At 41.3% G+C, this 24,027-nt stretch overlaps 1 protein-coding gene across 33 annotated transcripts in view; it reads left to right on the top strand.

Annotated features, from left to right (window-relative positions):
* CAMK2D (calcium/calmodulin dependent protein kinase II delta) overlaps positions 1–24,027 on the top strand; it is a 128,542-nt gene that overhangs the window by 71,851 nt on the left and 32,664 nt on the right. For 23 of the 33 annotated variants that reach the window (XM_054172591.1, XM_054172606.1, XM_054172599.1 and 20 more), the window contains 5 exons: positions 6,394–6,459; positions 9,080–9,152; positions 14,944–15,046; positions 21,812–21,895; positions 22,483–22,577. In XM_054172591.1, coding sequence (XP_054028566.1) covers positions 6,394–6,459; positions 9,080–9,152; positions 14,944–15,046; positions 21,812–21,895; positions 22,483–22,577 — 421 coding nt within the window. Of the gene's footprint in view, positions 1–6,393; positions 6,460–9,079; positions 9,153–10,317; positions 10,391–14,943; positions 15,047–21,811; positions 21,896–22,482; positions 22,578–24,027 lie in introns of all 33 variants that reach the window. The other 10 variants (XM_054172589.1, XM_054172587.1, XM_054172612.1 and 7 more) reach the window with 1 other exon arrangement.

Below are 24,027 nucleotides of genomic sequence, written 5' to 3'. Positions count from 1 at the left end.
GTCCACATGGTTTTGTTTTTCACCCCCTTCAAAGAAAGAGGGCTTCAGTGTGTGTATACCCCTTCTTAAGTTTTGATCTCATGGTTTGGGGCATTCAAAACGAATTATTTTGCAAAATGAAAAAGTCTAAATGGTAGAGGGAATGACTGCACCGACTGATGGCTGGTTTGGAAAAGCAGCATGTTGTGTCCTTGAAGAGTTTTCACCTAGTTAATCAAGATGCCTGTTCATAGTTAGTGTTTCATTAGGCTAAGAAATTGCTGCTTTAATGCCCACTAATACCATATTTTAATGAAAATGCGTATTTTACTGCAGTTACAAATGCTTGAGTTAGTGGCTTGTTTAAATATACATTAAAAAGTGCCACAGAAAAAGGTACCCTATCATCTTCTTTGATATAAAGGCCAAGTGCATGCTTTTATTTATTTAATTTATATTCAACAGGAGCCTGACTGTGGTGTAATGCTTACTCCTCCCACACAGACCATCATGTCATTATCTTAATGATTTCTTTCAGACTGTGTGGGAGTCACTGCAACTCTTTGAGAAATTTCTCCTAGACTGCATTACACATTAGAAAGTGAAGATTAGTTTTTTCATGAACAGGGGGAAAAAAATCCACAATCATTGTCAATTTCAGTTTGGAATTTCTAATAATCTCATTATTTCATGTCATAGAGATGTCTGCAGTCCGAAGGAGAAGCCTGTTGCTTCACTTGTATACCTCAGTGATAGCTGTGCTTTTGTGTGGAGGGAAAAAACGGTTAGCATGCTCTGGTACAGGCTTGCATTTGGGTGGAAAGCTCTAGCGTCAAAATGGGAAGCTGGAAGTGTTTTAAAATCCATGTGGAAACTGAACATTGGACATTGAAAGATGAACTTTCTGATAAAATGTGGTATTGGAGTGTTCCTGCAAGAAGCCCTGCATATGAGAGAAATGGGTGCACTGAAGTGCTGACCTATCATAGAAGTGATTTCCAAGGTCTCATTGATACCACTGCTGAAGAACAGAGACATCTTGTTCCTTTACCAGCATGGCTCCTACATACTGTAGAAAATTAACTGAGACTTCTGTGGCACTTCGCCCAAGAAAAGAACTTGCTCCTGTTAGGTTTTTCTCACTGGATGTAGTGGATTAACAACATGCGCATAGTAAGATTAGTAATGGACTTCATGAAGTTTCTTACTTCTCTTCCATTACTCGTTAAGGCAATTGTAATTAGGATTTGTGTCTCTCATCAGCCCATTTCAGTCACTAAGCATGAATGAGACGTCTTCAGTACTAATGATGTTAGATGAGTTCAAATCCAATCAATTCTGTCAGTATTAATTGCTGTATCTGAATGGAAACAGCTGTAGCACTTGAAGACTCTCTCGTGCAAGTCAATGAGACTCTCTTTTTTCAGTGTCTCCCATTTTAATGCACTTGATGAGGTGCAACAATTGGTACATTTAGAATCCTGGCATTGCTGCTGAATTCCAAGTGGGTGGACTGTACTGTGTAGAAGAAACACAAACACTAAAAAAAAAGTCCAGTGACTGAACAGTGTTTGCCTGGGGTAAGTGCCTGAACCTTCTTTTTTTGAGAAGTAGAAAGGTCACAGGCTGCTTCCTTGCACCTTCATTATGAAAGCAATTTAAGAAGTAAGAAATGTAAGCAAGGAGGAAGCAGCACCAGCATGATCAGCAGCAGAGGCTTTTTTTGGTAGCTTTGCTAATTTGAGAGCCCCTTTTAAATATCATAGTTGTAAATCTTCATAATCAGTCAAATATGATACATGAAGTTGAGTATGGTGTTTATATTCCATTTGGTTAAACAAACCCATGTGCTTTATTTGTTGCCCATTCAGTATGCTCTTCAGGAAGTCAGGAAAGAAGAGGAACCATTTTTGAGAGCCAGTGGCTTCTTATTTGGAGTCTGAAAGTTAGCAAAGCTCATACCATCAATGTTTGGTTGTGAAATAGGATCTCACTATAATCAACAATATATCTGTATCAGAAAGGCACTGAGAAATATTGAGTCCCCATTTTAATCTTGAGGGGAGAGGGTAGCATGGCAGCTGCTCGTGTAGCTTTATAGTGAAGGACTAAAGTCTAATGTGCTGGTTTTTGCTTTTTACCCTCTGCTCTACAATCTCCGTTTACACTGTGCAGCCTACCTGGCTCTATTTGCAGATCTAATTGTGCTGCTAGTTGCTTTCTAATTCATATGGAGATTCTGTGGAGATTCACTCTGAAGCCCTTAGCACAGGAAGGACATGGACCTGATGGAATGGGTCCGGAGGAGGGCCGCAAAAACAGGGAACTGGAGCACCTCTGCTACAAGGACAGGCTGATGGATGGAGCTGGGGTTGTTCAGCTTGGAGAAGGTTCCAGGGAGACCTAATAGCAGCCTTCCAGTACCTTAAAGGGGCCTGCAAGAAGGCTGAAGAGGGACTGTTTACAAAGGCCTGCAGTGATAGGATGAGGAGATGTAGATTGGATGTTAGGAACAGGTTCTTGACCATGAGGATGGTGGAGAAATGGAACAGAATGCCCAGGGAGGTACTTGAGACCCCATCCCTGGAGATTTTCAAGTTCAGGTTTGATAAGGCTGTGAGCAACCTGATCTAGTGGAGTGTGTCTCTGCTCACTACAGGGAGGTTGGACCAGATGACCTTTGGAGGTCCCTTCCAACCCAAACCATTCTATGATTCTAGTCTGTTCCTGCCCCACCAAATAGTAAGATGTATCAGATTTTCATTAATTGAGTCTTGGGGTGAAAAACCAAACAAACATTTAACAGAAACAGCAGTCAAACTGTATTTTAATTTCCTCTATTTTAATTTCCTTCTGTAATTTGATTTCAGGGATCACTTTAAGCATTAGTGAATAATGTAGGTTGGTAAGGATCTCTAGAGGTTGGTTGGTCTAACTCCTTTCTTGAACAAGGTCGAATTGGATCAGGTTGCTCAGGGATTTCTCAAGGTTGGAACACCTTCAAGGATGGAAATTGCACAACTTCCATCAACAAGTGCATAGTAAATAATTATAATAACAATAAAGATAAATCCATACCTGTTTGTTATTTATGGTGTTCAACTTGTCTGTTACTTTTCATGCTGTCTCCTGCATATCCATACCCACCCATTAGAGAGTTGTAGACAGCAGTAAGACCTCCCCTGAGCCTTCCTGTCGTAATGGTGACCAAACCGAGTTACCTCAGCCTCTCCACATATCTCCAACTCTAATTGGCCTGGTGGCCCTCTGTTAGACACAGTCATGATGTCAAAGTGTTCATGTGTGAACATGAACGGGGTCAGGGTCGCCATTTGTAATAGTATAGATGTTTTAATATATAATTGTAATAGTATAGATGTTTTAATTACCTCGAACAATGCTTTCAGGATGGGATGCAAGCAGGCAAAGACATTATACAGCGAGGTTATATAGTCTAGCAGAAGGCACATGTGTCACATCTCAATTGGTCATTTTCTACTGGCATAGAATAGGTCAAAATAACAATACCAAAGCTATCTGGAAACAACCTCTTCCCACATTCATGTACTGGGAAGCCCAAAAGGGAACTCAGAATTCCAGGTGTGATCTTACAAGTGCAAAATGCCAGGGAAGGATAGTTTCCTTCACCCTGCTGCCTGTCTTGTACCATCATGCAGTTGACCTTTTCTGCTGTAAGGACACACTGCTCGTGCTCAGTGAGCAAAGACCACTAAGCTCTAATGATTTTTTCAGTGGCTCAGAAGATGCAGGTGAGCTCTGGCCTGTTTTAGTCCCCTGTGCTACTTTCCTTCATTATTGCCATTTAGCTGCCTTTGAGAATTGTTCCTCCTGTATCCTTTGGAGTGACAGAACTGGGGAATTCTTGACTACTTGTTTGGCTTTCAGTGAAATTCATCTGCTCTGTTCTTGCTTTGATTTTTCATTGTTTAACAGTGGTTATGAATGCCAAGCAAATGCTTGGTGTCAGCAAATAGGAATGCATATCCCCCTCGAAGAACAAGCATCAGCTTGGTGTTCTTTCCCACTGAAATGCACTTTGATGACAAAAGCTTTTGCTTTTTTGGCGTGGATCAAAAATAAGTATTTTAGGGAAGAAAAAGGTCAAAGGATGCTTTGGGGTTTTTTTTTTTCATTCATCACAAAGTGAGAATTACTCTTCTTCACCAGAACTGTGTCAGACAAATATATATGCAAAATGAGGTATCAAAGACTGTCAAAATTGTCATCAATCAAATGTTTTGTGTTGCAGCAACCAACGTCAATTTCTGGAAGATAGAAGACAATAAAAAAAGCCCGAAAGGGAATACAAATTAGGCAACCAGCTATTGTACCTCCCCAAATTTTATTGCAAAATGCCATTCTGTTACCTGAAATTGATTGCTTTCAAAGTCAGTAAGGGATAAATTCAGAAAAAGGATGATGTAGCCCAAATGAAAATGGAAACATGGAAATAAAGTTCTTTAACTGGCCTCCTGGAAGAAAGGAGCAATGCTGCTGGGTTAGAGGGTCCTTTCTGTCATCCTGTAATGTGAATGAGTAACTGGGATCTACAATGAACTGTTAGTGCACTGACTTGCAGATAAATGTTATGGTTCTGAAGACTCCAAGTATCCTCACTTGTAATTTTTTTAATCCTATCAAACTTAATTGTATTCAGTAATAATTGTGTTCATTGTAGTATAGATTTTTAAGCATCTTAATCTTTAAGCATCTTGTAGCCTGCTCTAGCTTTTATGTTTGGAAACTTACTGAGAATGTAATGTGCTATATGAAAATAGACCGTGTTCATAAACAGTCATGAAGCACCAACATTGATCTCCCATCCAGGAATTATTTACGATGGCATCAGGATCAGGGGTTTAAAAAGCAGGACCCAGACAGATTCATATAGCCTGTCCTTGGAGATAGTGTTTAGATGCTCTGGCTGGGCTGTGCATTTGGCTACACCACAGTTTATTTTCAAAGCCTGTGTTTGTTTTCAGCCATTCCATACAGCACCTGTAGATGAAGATTTGCTCTTAGCTGTGAAAGTAGTCCAGTGTACTCCATAGAAATGTTAATTACAGAATCTTCCTGTTGCTTTGAGGCCACTCTTGTGTTGTCTTGTGATGCAAGCACGCGAGTTTATGATTTGTTTAAAAGCTTACCAATATTCAGCTAAAAATAGAGCACTTGTCTCAGTTCTTTCCCAGTATTTGTTTAATTACACCACATTTCTGACTGTTAGAAATTGTCTGAGTTTATCCTTTTATTTAGTATTTCACAGATATTGTATGCTTATTTATTACTGTACCAATACAGTCCCTTACCACTCTATGCTCTTCAGTATTTGCTTTCATCCCTCTTAAACTTTTTTTTTGCCAAGCTAATCTGATCTGCTTCTCTGAGAAGATGAGTGTGTGAGTGGACAGCCTAGTAGCAGTTCTCTGCTCGTATCGGTGTTTTGCTTCCCTTTGAAAGTGAGAGACCAGAACTGTTTTCTGTGTGAGGAGGAATTTGCTGCTGTAGGCAAGGACACTGCTGTCACCCTATTGTAACTGCATTCCAAGGCTGTGGCAGCATCCTGCTGGTGACTCATTCTGGACTGTCATCTTTGGGTTATAACATGATTTTTGTTTGTTTTTTTTCTTTGTGACCACTTCCTACGATGAAACCACTGGTTGTACAGTGAGGTCTTCAGCATGCAGCCATGCACAGTCACTTCTGTTACTACTATTAATGCCTCCTAAATGATTGGAAGTGGCACTTTCCCTAAGATATACCTCCTTTCTCAATAAAGGTAACTGAGCATTTTTTGGGGGAAAAGGCTGCCATTAAACTGATTAAGTTACCCTGCTTCTCCTCAGCAATGCTTTTCTTGCAAAAGCACAAAAAGCAAGCATCTAGCCCATGGGTACACCTCTGCTATGTTCTGACCTACATTTAAAGACCCTCTTCCCTTTTTAGCATTATTCTATTCTCCTTTCTTACATCTGACTTATGTTGCAGTTTTCAGTTTACTGTGGATTCTCCTGAACTTCAGCCACAACTTTTCTTGCTTGCCACTTCCCTTTATTCTTGTAGGTTTATTATGTGTTCTTGACACCAGTTTTGTTCTTGACATCATTTTTATTCTTGACATCCTTAACTGATGTCTGGCATCTTGCCCAATGAGGTGCTGGTGTTTGCATTTATTTTCCAGTTACAAGTGTACTGCTACGCATCCTTTTTATCCATACAATAATTTAGATAGACAAACTTTCCACTTCAGTTCCTTCACCTTGCTGGTCAAGACCTCTTGCATTTCTGTACAAATATTTCAGTTATTCCTCTCTGATTTCTCCCTGTCAAGTTAATTTCAGATGCATGTTTTCACTTCTGAAATCCTATTTCCCGTCCTGCGTTTTCTAACAGAGTCACTGGAGGTGAACTGTTTGAAGATATAGTTGCAAGAGAATATTATAGTGAAGCAGATGCCAGGTAAGTAATTTTTTTTTCTGATGTTGCTGTTAATAATTCTAGGGTAGTTGCTTCTATATCTCATGGTGTTTGGCATCAGTTTCACTAGCACAGTCTAGGAGACTAGGATTTCTGCTAGACTTGGAAGGGCACAGTTTGGTGTTTTGAGCTCACAACTGTGTGGTGGAGACCGTGTATGAAATCTCAATGCCTGCTGTTCTGAAAAAGCTGAGATTGGATCTCAGTTGGTTTAAAATCTTTATAAACTTACTAATTTGTTAAAATCTTACCCAGTTTTCTTCTCTGCAAGCTGGACACAACATTTCAGCTGTCTTATTCTTACATTTGCTGTTCAGATTTTGAAATAAATATTGGTCTGGAAAGAATTTTACATAAATACCATTTTTGCTTTTGGTCCTGAAGTACTCATTTCCCTTTCCTATTTAAACATTTTTGTTGTGTTCATCAATAAGCAATTACACTGTGCATCTCATAGTCTGAGCTCAAATTTGAAATCTGTAGCAATTTTCTGCAAGTGCTTGTTGAAAAACTGGAAGAATAAGTTGACAATTACCATAATTTGCATGCTGACATAAAGCATCAGGGCCGTTTTCCCATCTCAGAATCTGTTTGCCCTCATATAATATTAAATCTTAGATAGTCTTTTATCATTATGAATCTTACTTGTGGTCACTTCTTTAAAGAAAATATGTCCCACTTCTACACCCTGCAGAAAATGTTATCTCAAAGTAAATTTAGAAAGTCCTCCTGGTTTTGTGTGTTCTTAATCACACGCCACTGTTGTTTTGTGTTTAGTACATACAATTTTCACTTACTCCTCCACATTTGGAATTAATTGGCAGAAGAGCAGAAAGCATTACATGTCCTTAATAGCAGTGGTAGGATGATAATGAACAGACAGGTTACTCTGAATATTAGGAAGCTTCCACAGTTCAGTGCTCTTACTAATTTCTGTAGGAATGGTAGAAACCATTACTTTAAGCATTGAAATGTGGAAAAAACACATAGCAAAACACACTCTGGAAGAGAAACTACATCAATAATTTAGGTTAGGTAGAAGGAAGGGAGCTGTGTTTAAAATTAAAGTCTGAATGAGATTTTTTTTTGCCTGCTGTGTTTCAAGCAGCATTCCTAATACTGATGCCAAAGGCCAGCGTATGTTGTCATTGTGTGTTTCTAAGATACTTGTGATTTAAAAGGAAAAATTGCAATGTGTTGGGGTTTGTGGGGTTTTTGTTGGTGGGTTGTTTTGTTTTTTTCTTTTGTAGAATTATGACAATTGGAAGGGGCTCTGCATATATATGTATAGAATATATATATGCACTTTATATATGCAGTAAAAATTAGGATCTAATAAATGAAATGACTAGTTGTCACACATCTCTGTATTTTTGTGTCTATTTATATATATATGTATGTATATACCTATATCTATAGTGTGTGTGTGTGTGTGTATCCCTATAGAAACAGTTAATGGAATTTGTAGATGCATATCCTAGGACTGTTAATACTGGTCTGCTCCTGCAAGCCCTTACTCAGGCAAGTAGTCGTTACTCACACAAGCAGTCCAGTTCAGTGAGTTGTGAACTACTCGCATGAGAAAGGGTTTTCAGGCTTGGGCTCCAGTTACTGATTTATGACCATTCCTTCTGAGTTCCATGGTCAAAACCTTTTGGATGAGCAGTATCAAATCCTTGGCCCTTGACTGCTGTGTATTACTTACAGTCACTGGCTTCTGCCACAAGGATATCTTTTTTAAAAATTATTTATAAGCTCTTGTGGTGCTGAAAAACATCTGAAAAAAGCTCTAGTGCTCTAAAAGACGGACACTTCAGTTGTGCTTTTTGGCATCTTAGGCTGGCCAAAACTTGCAAACCTGGGCATGGGAAAAAAAAAGTGCTAATTGAATTATTTAAAGCACCAAAATAAAACATCTCTGCATTTTTAATGTGAATTTCCATTTCACCTAAACCAGTGCTTGATGGTATTTTCAGTGAAAATGCATGCCACCCTTTTGAATTACTTGGCTTTATTCTACTAACAGTTTTAAAGAAACCATTAGATTCAAAATGAGAAATGTTTTGCTTTTCTTTAGCTTTTGACTATTTTTGTTTGTTTCCTGTGTCATTTCATTCCTGAGCATTTTCTTGTTTCAGCACTTGTTACAACATTAACTTCACTGTAAAGAATTTAAAGACACCAAAACCTATCACCGATTGTTTTATTGCCTCCGCTTTATTTTTCCCCTAGCAGTTTTTGGAAACTGGGCAAAGCTTCCATACTGCTGAATGAAAGGCAGTCGAACGATTCTCTCCTAAGTGTCTCATGTGCCATGTCAAATGTCTTTTTTGTTTTCCTCCCCTCCTCCCAGTTTGGGTTTGTTATTTTTTTAGTTTTGCTTTGTTTTTTTGGAAGCGTTAGAGGTGGAAATATCTCCATTATTTAACATTGTTTTGTTCCAGTTCAATGTGCAATCAAGACTTGTCAGGAGGTGTAAAACTGTTTTTGTTCCTTATCCTTTTTTTTTTTTTTTCTTTTAAGTTTTATTTTATTTTGTATTTAATGTTATTATGTGCCTTTAAAATGTTCTCCCTTCCATTCTGCCCTTGTATCTTTGCAGTCATTGTATACAGCAGATTCTAGAAAGTGTTAATCATTGTCATCTAAATGGCATAGTTCACAGAGACCTGAAGGTCAGTATCTGGTGCCCATCAATTGGATATAAGAGTTTTTGGGGTTTTTTTCTGCTGGGTAGGGGCCGAGGGTGGGTTGGCTGCGATGTTCCCTTGCCTATCCTACTCACCCTCAAAACAACTAGAGGAACAAATAGTGCATGATGCCTCTTTCCAGTTTGCAAGTCTACAGGCCTAATATACATCATGGCAAAAGGGGGAATGGTTGCCAAACAAACTGTCTCCTTCCAAGGCGCTGGATTTGTCCCATGCTGTCCAACGTGTCTGGTGCCCCATTCAGGCTGTCCATGTCTCGCTGTGTACGCACATGGAGGTGAACTTTGGCTGTGATGTATGTCAGCTTGCAGATGTAAACCTCTTCTGTCTTGAGAGCTGGGGTTGCAGTAGCAGAACAACCAGTCGCACTCTGCTACATTAGAGTATGACGAACCCTCAGGCAAGTGATGCTCGCTGCCAGCTCTTGGGCTGCCAGCAGTTAAGCCTGTACCTGAAACACCTCGCTGGGAGTGGGCTGGGTTTGTGCCCTCAGCAGCCACTACAGTGGCTGACTGAGCTGTGTAAGGAAAAGAGAAAAAAGTACAGGGGTTGCCAAATATTTTATATGATCTTCTCAGTGAATTATTGGCAAAATTTGGACGCTTTCCCCGAGTGTTTTTTTTTTTTTAATTAAAAATGAACAAATCAACCACTAAAAACCAACCAACACCCAAAAATCTACTAACCAAAAAAGCCAAAATAAATTTTAAAAACAACAACAAAAACCCAAAACAACAAAACGGGGGAAAACAAGGGGAAAAAAAAAAAAGGAAAAAAAAAAGCAAAACCCAAACCAACCAACCAAAAAAGAAAAAAAAACATCAAAATGAAAACAAAAGAATTCCACCCAACCAAAAATTAAAACCAAATAACTCCCGCCTGAATTAACCCCCAAACCAGCCGTCACCCCGAAGCACGTCTCCGAGGCTGGCCCCTTGCTCACCGCGGCCGGTGCCTGAGACCGTCGTGCTCTGAACGGCGCGGGGCTGCGCGGAGCGGGGCGGAGCGGGGAGCGCGGCGCCCGCCCTGCCCCGGCCCCGCCACCGCTGCTCCCGCCGGCCCCGACGCTCGGTTGCGGGCAGCGGGTGCACGCTCGGCACTAACCCGCGCCCCTGGTGTTTGCATGCAGTCATTGCATTCAGCAGATCCTGGAGGCTGTGCTCCACTGTCATCAGATGGGCGTTGTCCATCGCGACCTCAAGGTGAGTGTGAGCTGCTGCTGCCGCTCCCGAGCCCTCCGGGAGAGCAGCGCGCCGTGGCAGACAGAGCCCTCAGCACTGCAGCTGGCCATGGGATTCCTTCTGGTTTTTTGCCTTTTAATTTTTTCCCTTCGCTTTACTTGTGTGTAAGAACGAACCGCTGGCATTCGCTGGAGAACATCTGCTAAGGGCTTGCTAGTTAGCTGGCTGGCCAGCTTGGAGCTGTGAGGACAGCAGGGTCTGCTGGCACCCTCAGAGGTCGCTGGCATGCACTGGCAGCACCAAGGAAAACGGGTTGCTTTTCAAGCCGTTGGTGTATTTGTCAAATACACAATCTTCCTCTGTGTCATCCAGAGCTTTTGGGGTAGGGCGAGGGGGGAACTTACCGTCTCTCATCACAGAGTGCTTCTGGAAAGCACACCAGCATTTGCATGTCACACTTCAGTGATGAGAGGCCAGCTGCTGCCAGACTGCTGGCACAAAGACCTCTCTTTCCTCCAGATGATGACTGGGCTACAGAACATCTTTAGAGCAAGACTTCGTGCAGTGTTCTCACCTGAGGAGCTGAGTTCCTTCCAGACAGTCATTAGCATTGGGATAGAAGCTTCAGAATGAAAACTGTTGTAACTGTCTTTCTTAACCACCTACGTATCCCCATAGCTGGAGATGGCTGCTGCAGAAGTGCTCTCTGCAATGAAAGTCTGTTGATGTGGACAGAAACAAGTAAAGATAATTTCCTTTTACTGGGAAGCTCAGAGAGACAAGTCTGTCTCCAAGCTGGTAGGAAACTAGCCTTGTGAATAAGTGAGAGGACTTAATTTGGGCACTTGGGCTTCAAGATCCTGAAGCAGAAGATTGTTTACTTTGGAAGCAAATGGAAGTGCACTATCCGAAATGCCAGATCCCTTACAGAGGCAGTGGAACACACCAGTGCCTTCTGGCACAGCTTCTTTGTCTTTTGTTTTCCTTTCTGAATGAGTTACGGGGAACAGGAATTTCCTCCCAGGACAGGAGGTTTCTGGTGGTTATCATTAGTAATAACATTGGAATCAGAATGCCGTCATCTTTCTTGCCATGCTTTGCTCCCAAATAAACAACTGTTACAGTCACTGAATTTATAAAGTCTCTGTGGTTGTCCTGTAGGAATGTAAAGGATCATGCTCGGAAAGCTGAGAGCGTGATGGATTTCAAAGCCACATGGGCAAAATTCTCTCCCCATTTCGTGCTTCTGGATTTTCCTGTGTCACGGTTGTCCACCAGGAGACTGACGAGTCTCTCTGTCCAATCCATAAATCTTGCATGACAGCCAGAAAACATGGGACAGGTTTAAATCAAAGGATGTTTTGTCCAGCTGCTCCAGCAATTCCTGTCCTCAGGGCTAGCATGAGCAAGAGTTAAGGAAGGACCGTAAGCCATACAGGCTGACAGAACACACAGCGCTTTCTAGGACTTTTCATGGTCACACAGAACAACTTTTTTTTAAGAAGTACATTAAATCCAGCTGTTCCCTGCTCCAAACCATCTGTGGACTTCTTATTCTGGCAAATCCCAGGTGAATTGGGAAAATGGTGTGAGAAAAAATGATCCTGCCAAGCTGTAAGGTACCATCCTGCTTCAGTTACTACTTTGTGGCAGAAGGGAAAAAAAAACAAGGAGTGAAATGAAAGAACTGGTGAAATCCAGGCAGAACCCTCTCTACCAAAAAGAAGATGCCACTGTCCAGGACAAGAACTGCAAGACACATAGAACACAGTTATGGCCTGACACAGATCCTTTAGCAACAAAACTCAATGCTTTTTTTTTCCCCTGATAATTCAGACCACAATTTAATGCCATGTTTGAGGGTAGGGAGAGCAATGAGAAGAGATTTTGGACAACTTAATTGTATTGAACTTTCATTTTAGCTTAATCCAGTAGCAAGCAGAGAGGAGCTTTTGCAGTCTCTTATGACCTGTCGAAGGGCTTGTAGCTATTCTGCTAGTAATCTGTGGCATAAATCAGAATGGTGGTGGATCCTAGATCCAGAACAGATTATCTGGTTAGTGGCAGTCTGTCTTTAATGAATAGTAAAGGTGAATTTCCATGTAGGAATCCCAGTTCTTGACAGGCAGCAACATTGCTCCTTTTCTGCAACCCCATGATTACTACCCTCTTGTATTCCTTCCCAAAAGCAGATGCTCTGGTTACATTCAAGGAAAAATACACTGAGGCATGAGTACTCAGTCTCTAAGAACTCAAAGACCTTTGGAAAACTGAGGTACAAATCACATTAATTTAGCTGTAGGTAATTGTAGTAGTTAACTGCCATTCTCCATGCTTGGCTGCAGCTAGTCTACTGGCAACACAAGGTGACACTATTGAGTCTAGAGCAGGAGTCCTGAGTGGCCCACACTAGGCTGTTAATGTTTTCCAGGTAATTGCAGTCATTCTGAGTTAATGCAAGATGATTACTCAGTGTGCCTGTCATCACCCTGCAGTGACAGCTGCTTGGTGTTTGAGCACACAGTGCCACACAGCACTGCCCAAAAGGCTGTTGTCTTTGGCACAGGGCTGGGTCAGGAAATGTTTCAATGTCCAGTGGAACACACTCACCGATGGCAGTGGAGGTCCTGCAGAGCAAAGACAAGACACACACTGGAATTTGAAAAAGAAAAAAAATCCCAAGGGGAAAAACCCAAATACCACAACAGCAAATCTGTGGAAACCCAGCAGCAGTAAACACCAACTTGCTGGTTTTGAATGGTTTGTGCTTGGTAGGTTAGTGCTTGCGTTCCTACCAGGAGGGTGAGGCCTTGTGCTGCTTTTGGCTTGCCGAAGGTCACAACCAAATAGGATCATCCGTTGCTGTAAGAGGTTTATGTAAGAAGTGCATTCCAGGAAGTCATTACTGTGAACCTCTCAATCCCACAGGAAACCTTCAGGAGCTCTGCGACTGGATGTTGAAATTGGTGTAGTTAAATGACAGTGTGACATTGCTTAAAGCAGTGTTGGTGAATGTGAAGAGTCCTCAGTATTCAGCCAGTGCTTGATGTAATGTAGTTGAAGTGGTTACTGGTAATTTAAGTGACTATAAAGATGATGTTTTATTCTGAGAGACCTTAAACTCCGTTTTTAAAATGTGGAAACAGAAGATTCATCAAGTAACTGTTGATGAGGGGTTTTTAATGCTGTCTTTTCTGTGACAGAGTAGGAAAAGGATGAGTGAGAGAATGGGGTTTGTATGCTGCTGAGAAAGCATTGCTTTATAGTTTGGTGAGAGGGGAAAGAACACCTTTAGACTAAAGAATTGATCAAGGCCAGTGGTGTTAATTAATAGAAGTATCACAGCAGTTGAGGTCTTAATTAGGCTCAAGCATGTTTTGCTGGATACTTGACAGATGTATTAAAGATAGCCTTTGCTGAAAGAAGCTTATGATCTTAATTGTTTCCAAGCTCAGTACCTGCATGTGCTTAACTGTAATCACCTAAATAGTCCCCTGAAAGCCTCTATGATTGTTGCTGGGATTAAAATGAAATGCACACTGAAGAGTTTGCAGCATTGGGTCCTCAGTGCCAGACTGGATACAATGATATATCACTAGAAAAGTTGCTTCTGGAAGTGCCCCAGCAATACCCTTGAAAGTGAGGGCTTGTTGTTATGTAAAAACCTGCTTTAAAAAGAATGGAGATAGAAAAGCAAGAAATGGCCACAAAATACTGCAGAGGTCACAGTTCTCTGAAATAATATGCTGAGTTTTGTACTGTTTTGTACATTGAGGTCTTTTTAAAGGTTCAAAGAATAAACTTTGGAGAATTTGCTAAATGAAGGTAAAAGGATCCGTCATGAACAGTAGATTGAACATCATTGTTACCTTCAAATCCTTTACTTCTGATTCTGTGAGTGTACTGGAGCATTTGATTTCAGAGGTGACCAACACATCCTAAAAACCAGCAAAATGAGAACTTTTGCAAGCTTACATTATTTGTGATAGGTTCTCTGCAAGCACAAATGTGGGCATGCTGCTTTTGCTGAAAGATTTGCACTGCAAACACACCTGCCCTCTAAACACAAATACAGTAATGCCTGTCATTGTTAAGCTGTCATGCAAAACATATTTGTGTTTGACAGTTCTAGATACTCGATCCTGCAAACTGTGTGTTAGGCTAATAATCAAAGAATACAAGTTGGGTTTTTTTGTGGGGGGTGGGGTCTGCAGCAGTTTTCCAGTAGTGAGCTCACAGGACTCCCTGTCCTGTCATGCAAAGAGGTGTCACAGTTCCGTATGACCATTGTGGCCAACCTCCTCCTCTAGCAGATCTGCACACTGTCCGTAGGCTTGCTGTCATGGGATCATCAAGGCTGTTTACAGGCATGGTGGTTCTTCCTAGTAGGGAATGGAAAGTGCAATTTTTGCAGTTTAATTGAGAACACACATGGATATTTTCTTTCTTGTTTCTCTTAAGTATTTTTCTCTTTTTCAGACTACCTTAACATTTAAAAAAAAAAAAAGTACAAACCTGTCTAAAATGTCTTTATTTACCTTTTCATCTCCATTTTTTTCTCTCTCTGAATAAAGCCTGAGAACTTACTTTTAGCTAGCAAATCCAAGGGAGCAGCAGTAAAACTGGCGGACTTTGGATTGGCTATAGAAGTCCAAGGAGAACAACAGGCTTGGTTTGGTAAGTAAATATTTTTTCTTCTCACCATTTACTCAGCGTAGCTGTTAAGCCTCCCAAACCGGCCAGCTCTCACCCCAGCCTGGCACAGGCAGCTGTGTGACTACCTTGGCTTGTAGCTTTAAGGGGGATTTTGTTCATAGTTTCAGTCTCCACAGCTGACTGTGCTTCAGGCCTTTTTCTCCAGAAGGAATGTTACCTGTGATTCTCACTGAATTAAACAGATCTTGGCACCACACCTTATTAAATATATATATATATATATATAAATAAACCAAACCCATCAATCAAAAAAAACCTAAACAAACCAAAAAACACAATCAGAAACAACCAAATTAAAAAAACAAACCACAACCAACAAACCCTACCATCCAATGACAAAAAAACCCAAGCAAAAAAATCCCCAGCACTTCAAGAGTGACCAGTGGCTTCATTTTGGTTCCTGTGATGAGATGCTGTTGGGTGATAGGTTGGACTCGATGATCTCAAAGGTCTTTTCCGCCCTGATTAATTCTGTATTCTGTATTTCGAGATCTCAGAACTCATTTAGACAAATGGCTCTGCCTCAGCCTCCTTTTTCACTAGCAAAGATAAATCACCTTACCAAATGAATTAGCAAAGGTCTCTTCTGCTGCCACAACTGTGTTCATACTGGGGATTTTGCCAGCACAGCAGTGCTGATGTGAAGAAGAGCTGACAGAGAGGGGTTTTAATTCATGCTTCTAGTACATAAAGCCTTACAAGTGTCCCTTTTGCATGTAGTCTGAAGTGCCATTGACATTTCTAGTCCCTGAAACTTCAGTTTCTTTGTTACTGGCTTGTCCTAGCTTTTGTCAGCTTCTAAGTTTAACTTAGTTGCACACAAGCACCTACTCCCCCACTTTCCGCTGCATATCTGCAGGAAGCAAACATATAGAGCCTGGAAGGGAGATGGGTGGTTTCCAGTTAGGTGCTTGGGTGACTGAGGAGTGAGGCTGTAGGTTAATAGTGCTGAGTGTACCTGCCCAGTTGTCAAAACATTCTATCTGAGTAGTTCTTTATCAGTTGAAAATAGCAGAACATTTTATTCTGAAGCACTTTGGAGTGTGACTAGACCAAACATTTTAAAAGGGGGGGGGGGGGGGGGGGGGGGGGGCGGTGACTACTTGAGACTGTAAACAGTCTTCTGTACCCAGATGTGTGTGTGGCAGTACAACTTACTTGTCCCAGCTGCTTATATTGCAAAATGTACAATTAATATATAAGGAACTCATGTAGTAGATCATTGTGAACAAGGTAAAAGGTGGTTAAAAGCATCTGGAACCTTGCAGAATAGTCTTGAGAAGGGCTTTCTATCCACAGCTTGCAAACACTGTGTCTTACATATCCAGGGTATGAGGATAGGGGATAGCACATTAAATATTATGCACTTCTCTCCAGTGCCATTCAACTATTCCTTTGTTGTTAATTAAAAAAAATAAAAAGGCTAGTTGCAGATTGCTTGTCACACTTGACAGATGCCCAGAGGAAAATGGTGTGAGAGATTTAATACTGGTGGCTTTTTTGGACATGTACAAGTGGGTTGTCCAGGGAGGTGGTTGAGGCCCCATCCCTGGAGGTGTTTGAGCCCAGGCTGAATGAGGCTCTGGCCATCCTGATCTAGTAGTGTGGGGTGTCCCTGCCCATGGCAGGGGGGTTGGAACTAGATGATCCTTGTGGTCCCTACCAGCCCTGACTGATACTATGATAGTACTATGAAATGTGATGTGTTAATGTCACATACTACCCACTCTGAACAGATGTGAAACATGGGCCAAAATTTGCTGTAAATCCCAGGAGGAAAATAATACAGCTGCCTATTCTCACACAGAGCAGCTAGAAAGTGCAGTTAAAAACTGAAGAAATTGTGAACTTAGAATATAAACACAAAGGATTTTGCACAGGAAGTGGGTTGAGAGGTGGAGTATCTGAAATGTAGGATCTAACTCAATGTGGGTGCACAGGCATTGGACATATGTTGGTAGCTTTATAAGCTAGCCTGTTGTTTTAAATCCCAGCCTTTGTATAAATGGATTTCAGTAATCTACCAAAGACAGAGGAGATTGCTTTTGCACATTAACAAACAGACCAGTACAAAAGGAATACAAAACACAAGTGATTTGTTACAATGACAAAAGCATCAGGGAAACAGGAAGCATCTCAAGATAAAAATCAGCAGAATGAACTTAACTTCGGGGTTGTTTTCTCTGGACGATACGTCTGTGTACCTGCAGGTGATGCACTGGAGGCTGCAGTAAAATCCTGCACTTCAGGTTTTGGTAATTTATTTTTTGTGAAGTACTTGGTTTAGACTCATAGCATCAGGAGGGCTGCCAGGATGAACTTGGTAGAGAGGAAATTGAACAGAATGTCTTCAAAGTGTGTGTGTAAGGAAGAGGTAGCCTGGCAGCAAAACAGAAAGTCTAATGTAGGTCATCTTTCCTTTGTGGCATTCAATAAGACAAGTGGGTTCTGTACCCTCTCTGGAGCTTCCTCTGCAGAACCTTTCAGTAATGGTCTGAGTGCCTTCCCTCATCTTTTTTAACATCATCCACTTTAACAAAGCAAAACATGAACTCTGATGTGCTCAAAAGAACTTTAACTTGCTTCCTTCCAGAAGATTTTTCTGCTTTCCACTGGATTCTGCAGCACTTAGTGACTCATGGCTCTGCTTCTAATTATAGCTCTGCATCAGTATGGGTTTTTTTTGTTGTTGTTGTTGTTGTTGGGTTTTTTGGGTGTAGTCCTCTGGTGGGATGATTGCTTTCTGCTCAAACCATGGCTCTGCCTCAGCAGGAAACTGGCTGGAACGCTGTGTGTTTGGAGACAACAGAATGCTTTCCTGGTTTGTCAAAACAAACCTGTTCCTTGCCTGTTCATAGAAAGCATTCCAGGGCTGAGCTGGAACACCCCACCCTGCTAGCAGGGGAAGTGTCACACATGGGCTCCACCGACTCACCTAGATAGGTGACTCATTGCCCCAAGCTGGAGTAGGTGGCAGAATTGCTGTTAACTGCTGGCTGCAGTTAGTCCATTTTAGATTAAGTCTAGCCCTTCAGCTAGGACTAAAATATGCACCTTTTGAGTCATTTGAGTAGCTTCCCTGGATTAGTTTGCTAGTTGCATTACATTCAGGTTCTGTACAGTTAGCTTTCCAGATCCAGCTGTGCAGGAGAAGGCTGCTGCCATATGCTTATTCTCAGCTGCTTTCTCTTGCCCCTTGCTGCCACCTTTTCCATATCTTCTCAGGAGACTAGTCATTTGAATTGTTGTTCATGGGAGGTATTTTAGCAAAGATGTACAACTTAAACTGTTTCAATTAACATGGTTTATTCTGCCATTTTGTTTTGGAATCCTTGCATCAGTGGTGCTGAAAAGGCTGTAAAGTCTAGCAGTGATGTGATGAAAGCATAGGGAGGTCTTAGAGCAGTAATCTCTTCTGCTGTGTTTAAGGTCCATCCCTCTGCATTAATTCAAGTGTAGGTTGTGGGATTATAGTTACTCTTCAATCCAGGTCTGACTCACCGCTTCTGAAGTTAAGCATATATGTAATCTCAGCATGAGAGGTTTGGAGGCTGTAAGCTATTTATGCTGAGTAATGTGCTATCTCCTGTAGCCATGCACCACTGAACTCTGCAAAGCATGGCACTCATCTTGGGTCTCTGGCTACTTAAATCACACAATGATAAGAGTACAAGATGATTCAGGCTTTTCTAGACCCTGTACAGACACTGTTTCCAGCTTTGGGAGTTGTTTTAGCTAAAGGAATTACTGGTATTAGCAATATTTTTCTGAAAAGTACACCCTTGTATTGAGAGCCCTCTGACCAGGCACAGAATTACTTGATAAATAAATTTGAAATTGCAGTATGGTTTTGATGCTTCACCAAAATCATGACTGTGCTCTTCTGTGTTTGCTACTTTAAACATCTATGGACTAAAACCATGCCAGTTATTTCTGCTTAAGCCCATTCAGTGTCTTCATCAAGAGATAAAGTTAGCCTTCAGCCTTCCAGTGCCCAAAGGGGGCCTACAAGAAAGCTGAGGAGGGACTTCTTACAAGGGCTTGTAGTGATAGGATGAGAGGGAATGGATTGATGCTTGAGAATGGGAGGTTTAGACTGGAGATTAGGAAGACATTTTTACAGTGAGGATGGTGAGACACTGGAGCAGGTTGCCCAGGGAGGTTGTGGATGCCCCCTCCCTGGAGGTGTTCATGGCCAGGTTGGATGAGGCCTCAAGCAGCCTGGGCTAGTGGAAGATGTCCCTGCCCATGGCAGTGGCATTGGAACTGGATGATCTTTAAGGTCCCTTCCAACTCAAACCATTCTGTGATACATGCTTTAAGGGGGTTTTTTTCAAGTGATGCATAGTAGTGTTTATGGACCTATGGTAAGTGTTTAAAAGCCAAGACAACTTTACCTCCCCTTCGAAATGAACACAAATACTCGAGCACTACAGCCAAAAAGAGATGGGAAGCGCCTCTATTTAAAGCTACTCAGAACATAGCATTGAAAGAGCATTAGATGTGTTTCCTGTATGATAGTATTCCTTAACAGTTCATAGCTCTCATATCAGGAGACCACAAAAACCAAGCTTATTTTTCATGAAAATACTTCAGCTGTGGTCCCGGAAAATACAGAATGTGTTCCTTCATTTCCTCCTGCCACTCTAAAGTGATTGCCAGGCACAGGGCAAAGGCTGCCTGTTTCTGTAGCTGAACCCTTCATACATCATTGCCATCTCTCTATGAGTGTTGTAGAATCCAGTGTGGTATCTCAGAAATGACATGTGTTCCTTCAGGGAAGCCACCAAATTCTCATTTTTCAGGAGTTAATAAGCATTTATTTTAGGCAAAATTTGAGGCAGATTTATTTCAGTCTTGCAGCCCAGGAGGCAAATGGCAGCCTAGGCTGCATGAAAAGAAACATGGCCAGCAGATGGAGAGAGGTGATTCTGCCCCTCTGGTCTGATGAGACCTCACCTGAAATGCTGTGTCCAGCTCTGGAGCTCTCAACACAGGAAGGAATTGGACCTGATGCAGCAGGTCCAGAGGAGGGCCACAAAAATGATCAGGGGGCTGGAATACCTCTGCTATGAGGACAGGATGAGGGAGCTGGGGTTGTTCAGCCTGGAGAAGAGAAGGCTCCAGGGAGAGAGAGAAGAAGAGTTGGACTGAATGTTAGGAACAAGTTCTGTACCATGAGAGTGGTGGAACACTGGATGATGTTGCCCAGGGAGGGGGTTGAGGCCCCATCCCAGGAGATATTCAAGGTGAGATTTGACAAGGCGCTGAGCAGTCTGATCTAGTGGAGGATGTCCCTGCTGACTGCAGGGGGGGTTGGACTAGATGAGCTTTGGAGGTCCTTTCCAACCCAAACCATTCTGTGGTTTATTTTAGGCAAAGAGGCTTGAAAGGACAGACTGAAATGGTACAGAACATCATTGGTCATTAAGGTTTTATCACTTATGGTATCCTAAGAAGAGTCTGCATTTGTACCTGCATTTTGCATTTCTCCTAAGAGGAAGCAGCACTGCTGGTAATGAATAAAGAATGAAAAACATATAAATTTTAAAGGCTAGATTACTTCAGAGATGCTTTTTATAAGCTTTTATAAGGAGGTTTCCAGAACTGAAATGACTTCACAGAAATGAGTTTTGCAGTGGAAAGATTAGAAGTAGCTGTGTGCAATATGAACAGCAAAGACTATAGGAAGGATGAGTCCTAGGTTGGTGGTCTTCATACTAAGTATTAGGCAGTTGTGCTCTTCTGAAAGCTAATCCTGAACATTTCTTAATGTTTGCTTTGCCACCACCTGGCATTGGCTGAATTGGGTTTCCAATTCTGTGTGAAAAATGTGAGCAGTGGTTTTACTTTCCTTTTTTTTTTCCTTCCAAGTGAGAGCTCTCTCCATACATAAGCTTTTCTTAGCTCCAGCCCTGCTTGTTGTTTACTCAGAAATCTGCCCTTCTGTAAGACTGAATAGAGCTCCTTAAATGCTCCTTGGAGTTGCAATACTGTAGCTTAGTTATCCCTCTCTTTTGTTAACTAATTTATCATAAATGCTAGTGGAAGTGCTCAGTGTATGGTAACAGTCCTCACAACTGACAGTTGATGGACTCACAGAAATCCCATGCAAGTCATGTTTAGAGTCTTAATTTTTATAGTTAGGGTCTATTTTAAGTAGACTGAACTAGGCTAATGATTTAAAAAGTCCTCAATTATAGTCTTTGGCATGCATGGTCTGAATTTTCTGTCTTCCAATTAGTATCTCCGAAGGGATCACTCAGATAAAGTTTCCCACATTCTCTCTACTCTCCTAACTTTCTTGAGCTTGACCCTTAGCCAAATGATTTGCCCCTCACTACTGGGTGTCTTGCTACAACTCATAGTATTGTAGTAGTCATGAGAGAAATTCCATCAGCTATCTTGTAATCTTTCTGTAAACCTTCCCTTGTTGCGCTGTCACCAGATATTTGACACCAGTGTTAAATCTGGAGTGCAGGTGTAGACGGACAACCAGCTGGCTTTTTGCTGTCCTCTGCACTCTACCAAACATGGTGGGACAAAGGGATGTGCCAGGTCTGCATAAGCATCCTCTTTATTGTTACTTGCAGGTGATCTGCCATAAAAAGACAAGTTCAAAATGAAGCAGTTAGTGGTCAGTGGTTTGGGCAAGAACGTTCTGTGGGCTGAGATGAGAATCACGAACTGAACAGCTTTTGAGAACAGTTGCCTTGCCTTTTGCAGGCTTTGCTGGTACTCCAGGATACCTTTCTCCAGAGGTGTTACGAAAAGATCCTTATGGAAAGCCTGTGGATATGTGGGCATGTGGTAAGAAATTATTCTGAAAGACAGCCTTCTGTCCACTATGAAGTATTTTGGGGGGAGATGATGTCTAGAATCCATTCTATTCTGCATCAGAAAATAAATATTTAATAGATTGCAATATTCACTTTTAGAAGAGGTCATCAGATTTTTTTTGTTACTGTACCAGCTTACTGGCTTTCAAATTATTTGTGGAGGTCTGTTGCTATGGCATTCTTGGCTATGCTTACACAACATTCCCAAAGTATTAAAAACATTTTTCTTTGCATGAAATTAATTAAAAGACAGTTTTAACATAGACACCAGTACAAGCCATGCTAAAAACAGGTAAAAGAAGCATTTTCCTAGAACACCCATGATCATTAAAAATTACATCTCCAGCTAACTAGAACATTTTCAGTGTTCCTGATCTGATGATGTCTGATGCTCATTATTGCATGGGAGGTTCTCTTGTGAGCCCAGCATTGACTCTTTTCTCCAGCACCAGTAGGCAGTATTGTTTATCACTAGGGTAATCCTATTGAGGCATTTGTTTTACATGGTTGTCAGGTGTGAAATGAATTTCTGTGGTTTGTTCCTTAATTTTCCTCCAGGTGTCATTCTGTATATCCTCCTGGTGGGATATCCTCCTTTCTGGGATGAAGACCAGCACAGGCTTTACCAGCAGATCAAGGCCGGTGCTTATGATGTACGTACCATGCTTTAGATTCAGTTAGTTACACTTGTACCTCCTAATAGGATTTTTCTGGAGTGAAAAGTGAAATCAGAACCTTGTTGGGATGGGAGAATCCTGTGCTAGTTTAAATCTAATTTCCCCATGGCTCCAAGCTTTCATTGTCCAGACCTTGTATAAATCACACGATCTTATGTTGTTCTGACAAGCCTATTCAGAACTCTCAATTCCCAGAGCCTCACAGTGGTTCATCACTTCAACCAATCAATTATTCTAAATTGTCTTTAAGAAGGCTTAAGCTTCTTGAATATGCATCTAGGTGCTGTTGTATTGCCCACTTTGGGAAATACAGGCTCCTCTAGAGGTTTACAAAAGGAATGGTTTCATTAGCTGTGTGTATTCAAGCTGTTGGTAAGAAAGAGCTGATGACGTGGTGGCATAATGAGTTTTGCAACATCATACATTTATATTATGTTAGACAGAAGGCTGTTAGTCCTCAGATCTAATTTGTGAATGATCAAGAGGAAAAGATGGAACCTTGTAATTTTCAAGCTCTGATTTGAATCCAGTCTTCAGCCAAGATGATGATGACTGAAATGGGAGTAGTTATGCTACAGCCTTTTAGTGAGAATACTTCGGGACTTTTAGGTCGTCTTCCTACTGAACAAGTAACAAATGAACCAGTGACAAACTGAAATGGGAGTTGTTATGCTATGACCTTTAAGTGAAAGTAAACTTAGGGATTTCTAAATCTTCTGCCTTCTGAACAAGTAACAAGTCATCCAGGTGACAGTGGGGAATTACTATTTCAGCCAAGAGGGAAAGAAATGAGGAAATGCAGAGACTGAATTATGGTACACACTTGTGATGTACTGTGCCTAGATAATACGCTGCCCAAGAATTAATATTTTAATAGTGGGAAACAGAAAAGCCTCGAGGTTGAGGTCTGTTCTTTTCATTCCATTAGCATTTGAACAGACATTAGAGTGCACATGCAAATATTTTGCTGAGGACAGAGGTGTTAAATTCCTAACTATTCAGATTTACCTCCCATAACTATACAGTTAGCATTAAAGTTTATATTGAAAGACACTAAACAGAAGTTTGAATAATAATGCTTAATACTTTTGTCTTTATTAAAAGAGAAACCAGGACTGTATTGAGTGCCGTGTGACCTTCTGCCTCTCAGATGACTGGGATTCGTTATTCTGTCTGCCATTGTTGTTTCCTGCTGTCAATTTCAGTTTGCATCATGCTGTTGTAAATACAGAAATGCTGTGCATTCAAACTGAATAAATAAAAGTTCAGAATAGTAAGGGAGAAAACCACCATTTATAAAACCAATTAATTCAAACTTTTCTAATGCAAATGTTTTTTCTCCTTAAAACTGCTTAGTCCTGCTAGCAGCTAATGTTACAGAAATAGGTAAAATTGTGTAAGGATTGTATGAGGTAATACATACACA

Source organism: Dryobates pubescens, chromosome 24, assembly GCF_014839835.1.
Source record: "Dryobates pubescens isolate bDryPub1 chromosome 24, bDryPub1.pri, whole genome shotgun sequence".
In the NCBI taxonomy this organism is placed as follows: domain Eukaryota; kingdom Metazoa; phylum Chordata; class Aves; order Piciformes; family Picidae; genus Dryobates; species Dryobates pubescens.
Note: the sequence above shows the minus strand (reverse complement) of the source record. Positions and strands in the feature narration are given on the sequence as shown.